This window comes from Puntigrus tetrazona, chromosome 1 (genome assembly GCF_018831695.1).
Source record: "Puntigrus tetrazona isolate hp1 chromosome 1, ASM1883169v1, whole genome shotgun sequence".
NCBI lineage: Eukaryota > Metazoa > Chordata > Actinopteri > Cypriniformes > Cyprinidae > Puntigrus > Puntigrus tetrazona.
In genome coordinates this window covers 21,320,852-21,325,597 of record NC_056699.1, presented here as the reverse complement: position 1 = coordinate 21,325,597, position 4,746 = coordinate 21,320,852, and the positions used below count along the sequence as shown (strand labels likewise).

Here is a 4,746-nt window from a genome sequence, read left to right as displayed (position 1 = left end):
TTTTATGGCATCAAAAATTTTGATATCATAAAGACCTTATTTAAAGCTAAAATGTCAACATATTTTGACTAACATTAATGGGGAAGCGGCTCAGCATACGACGCATTACCCTTGTTTCACGCAGCTCAGATCAAAACGAATGTGGTAGAAGGTATTCAAGTCCTTTCCTCAGCTTTGACCTTAAATCAGTACTCATCTATCTCACAGTCCTTATCGACTTTAACCTGTCTCAAGGAGACAGGCTCATTTCACAGAATACTCTGTTAAGGTGCCACTCCAATAAACACCCACATAGGTGTGTGCACACACTCGCCCAAGGATTCAATATCCCTTCGCTTTTGTCCTTGATAGGAAACAAACCGAATTGACACTCAGTTTGACAATAACCAAACTTACCACGTCTCATCATGCTACAGCGGAAGTCTTAAATATCTTTTCCTTGGAAATGAAAGACAAATCAGCGTGTTGAATATAGAATAGCAGCAAGGTTTGAATAACGTTAGTAGGTGTTCGTCTCCATCTGAGACGTGTCCCTTACAATTGTCTATTTGCACAAATACATTTCGCTCCAGCTTTGTTGTTAGAGAATTGTTCGCAACGTAAACTGTCCCCGTTCGACCTCAATACCTGGTGTATTTCAGCAGACGCTCCCGAGATCATAAGAGAGTAAGTGAGCGGAGAAGACTTGTTTTGAGTCGGGCTGCCATCTAAGCCAGTTCCAAATAAAGTATTAACTCTGTGTTAAGAATCCATTAGCATTCCCATGATTCCCTGTGCCATATGCCTCCATTATGTGACAGAACAATGGGAAAGCTGAGGCGAACAACTTTGGGGAGTTGTCACATTGTGCTGAGGAGTGTGTGAGAGAGAGAAACAATGAGGGAAAGAAAGGGAGTGTGCGGCAAAGGGTCGAGAGATGAAGGCTGAGCGCTAAACTCCACAAAAGCTGTAAATTGGCCATATCAATCAGTCTCTCACCCGGAGAGCAAATGTTTTTCCTCGCTTGTTTATTTGAAATCAAACTCTTTCTTCCACAGGCTGCTTCTTATGCTCTGAGCTATTACATGCTTCCTGTACAACATTTTGCAGGAGGAAAGGCTGAAAAGCATTTTTACTTGTCATCGCAGTAAATCGAGTGATATCTAGGGCCCTATGATTTCTGAGATGCTAAAACCTTGACAGAATTGCAGGATCCAAATGGAATTCAATGTAAAACGCTGAATATAATGGAATTTGGCCAAATTTGCATTAATAAATCAAAAAAGAAGGCTGTACACTTCATTGAATCTCATAATAGATTAGTGTCTGGAAATATTCTGCTTCATTAGGATGTGAACACATAAACCTCATCTCTTATACTTTGAGAGTCAATTCACAACTGATTTGATAAAACTATTGTCAGATACACGAGAAAAGGTTTTCACTACAACCTAAGAAATGAAACATTTGGTTTAATTTAAAGAAAACATGACTTAGTACTAAAAGTAATAATAGCAATAATACACTTTATTAAAACATTACATCGGAAGGAGTATCACAATTTTTCATCCATGTTTTGATTTAAATGGCAACCTATAATAAATTTATATTTAGCCAGATAACATGGGTATTCCTAAATTTCAAAAATCAATCATGACTCTGAATAACAATATATAAAAAACTAATCATAACTAATTATATAAAACATGTCCACCTGAGTCAACTCTTTTGTTGTTGGACCTTCATGATCCCAACGTAACTGGTATTGGCCATTAACACCCTGATTATAAATAGCTCTGAAAGTTCAGAAACCTTCAGGCAATTCCATTTAAGAGCTGTCCCCTTTTTGATATAATAGTGAAACAGACTGTTGGCCTTATACCTCATGTCTCCAGCCTAGCTTTAAAAATTCAGCTTCAGGGTATTGTGATCTAGACAACTGGACTGTTTGTCCTCAGAACTGTGTATGGTAAATGGCATCTCTGTGAGAAGGTCCAGGTACATTTTCATCAGATCAAAGCATGCTTGAGTGCGTACAAAAAAGAAAACAAAAGGCTGATTCCTAGGAAAAGATGCTAATTGTCGAGGGATATTATAATCTCGAAAATAACATTTAACCGAAGTGGTTGAAACAAGATGATTACGGCACATGTTTGTCATTCACAAAACTTTACAGTCTGTGTGTGACCTAAGAGTCATGATTGCCATTTTAACAGGAGGGAGCTGTCTATGGTAGAGACTATGTAATGCAAGAGGTCAAACCCAGCATCTGCACTCAGCCATCAATTAATGTTGTGAAGAGAAAAAAGCTCCAGGTCTCTTTTTGATGGGAAGGTTTTATGGGAAGATGTGCTTTTGTTTTATTCAAATCCAACAATTCATTAAGACATCTAATTCCTTCAGAAAGCCATAAAGACTGTAAAACAGCAATTTAATGACACGTAATTGCTCAGAATACAATCAGAAAATACAGATTAATGGAAAATGTAATTTTCCTTCAGATAATAATAATCTCATCTTTTTTCAAGGGAAAATTTTTGCACCTCTTAAGCTTACAAACACAGCATTCTTTTGATTAAACATACATTTAATGCAGTAATATTGTTTTAAATTTTTATATTATTAGTTCTTTTGTTAAAAAATACAGCATCAGACATTAGTATTGCACGATCCTTCAGAAATCATTTTAATATGCTGATTTTGTATTTAATAAATATTTTTTGTATTATTCTTTAACATCTACTGTATGTATGTAATATTTTAGTAAAAGTATTTTAGTATCCTTTTATTTAGGACTGTATGGTTAACAGAATGTTCAAAAACAGCATTAACTGAAACGAAACAATGTTTCAATGTAAAAGCCTATATAGTAATTTCACTGCTGAATAAAAAAGTATTTATTTGGTAAATAATAAATTATTTCAGAACCCAAACTTTGAATGATTGACCTTCTTACTACATGACAGATATGCAACAAGTAAAACATTGGACACACCTGACTGAACATACGTTTATTTCAATATGTCTCAAGACTAAAAAAAGCAAGTGTAATTTGTTTTTCATTTTGGCCACTACATAATTCCCAGCTGTGTTATGAGGACTATTATTCTAACATGTAGAAAAAAAAAACAAAGACTAAGTAGGTGCGTCCAAACTTTTGACTGATAGTATGGAAGTCTAAAAAGTTTGCTTGTTTGTTCATTTGCAAACTCTGCTCAGTATTTTAAGCCCAACAAGATATACCCTAGGCACAAGAGAACAAAGAAAAACAAGTCTAAAATGTGATTCCTGCTGTGAGCTCTGGAGTTCTGGAGACAATGTTCAATGTAACATTCAGCATCTGAGTACAACCTATATTCAGATGATTTCTGACAAGATCTTCATACTCTTCTCTACATTGACCAACTTCAAGATATTAGAAAACTTTACTAGCTGAAGCAAATATGCAATTAATGACATTATGATAATCACAGGTGATTTTGACAACAGCTTATAAAGTTAACTAGTTAACTAGATCAACGTTTTGAATCTGCTTGCTACTTTTTCCTACCTGGTCTCATGGCATAAACATACCTTGGTGCACTTTTTAGTGTATATATCTCTACAGTTTCCAAAAGAAATAAACACTAGAGACACCTTAACTGACACCTTAAACTCTTTTTCACACAAGCGTAATTTTCACACAATTACTTGAAGAATATTATGTTATGACATTGTTATGACAATGTTAATATGCTGGGATGTTTGAAAACTGATGCTTTTGAACGTTATTATTATGCATATCCAGCTTCATATCAAGGTACTTGAGAGGCAAGGAGCTCCAGTTTGAATCCTGTGTAACTACATTTATTTAACAGTTAGCAAAGTACAAAGGGCGTTGCACAAAAAGTGCACAGAGGTACATATTTTTATGAGACCAGGCAGACACTTACCAAAAACCATGGCCATTCCTAAGGCAAAAATATTCAACAAAACCAAGTTTTAATATGGTTTGTACACTCAGAAACTGGACCTGCGAAGAAGAAACCTTAAGCAACTAATGAGAAGACATTACCTGTGTAACCAATGGCTCCAGCAGCCTCTCCACAGTCAACGTGCGAATCTCAAGACTCTTGGGGTCCCATTTTAGCAGGATTGGGGACGTAGCGCTCGTCATGTTTACTGTAAAAAGAAAACAAGGGGAGTGAATATCTGAAAGGATGAAAGAGATGTTAAAAACAAAGAATGACAGTTTAACAGGATGATAAAAGGAAAAAGGTGCAGACATCACAGACTCAGTTTTTAGTTTAATGCTTCATGACTTTCTTAACAAAATCAAAGGCCGGAGCCTGCCGCACATCTATTATTAAAGCCAGAAAAGCTTCTTCATTGAAAAGTCTTTAAACGTCGCACATCAATCACGCTAAAACGTGAAAATTGAGACTATAAAATATTGAGACACCGCATTACATTAAAAGCTAATGACTTCAGAATGAGTCTTAATGTGGGATCCAGACATTGTTGTGCAAGTCAGACTGTATTATCTCACATTTAATGAGGAAAACAAACACAGAAACTACAGGGATCATAATATATTACCCAGAAAGTGATTATAATATATCACCCAGAAATTTCTCAAATATTAATTATGAACCTAAAACAGTCACAAAGTTCTCAAACTTCACAAACTTTTTAATTCATTTGGTATCTAAGTTCCTAAAAATCATATACTTTAATCACATCTATCTATCTATCTATCCATTTGTCTGTCTGTCTGTCTGTCTGTCT

At 35.4% G+C, this 4,746-nt stretch overlaps 1 protein-coding gene across 1 annotated transcript in view; it reads right to left on the bottom strand.

Moving 5' to 3' along the window:
- The window catches only part of LOC122348864 (catenin alpha-2-like), a 39,979-nt gene extending 35,843 nt beyond the window's left edge, over positions 1–4,136 (bottom strand). The window contains exon 1 of the mRNA XM_043244757.1: positions 4,034–4,136. Within this exon, the coding sequence (XP_043100692.1) occupies positions 4,034–4,135 (102 nt within the window). The 5' untranslated portion in view covers position 4,136. The remainder of the gene's footprint in view (positions 1–4,033) is intronic.
- Positions 4,137–4,746: the final 610 nt, after the last annotated feature.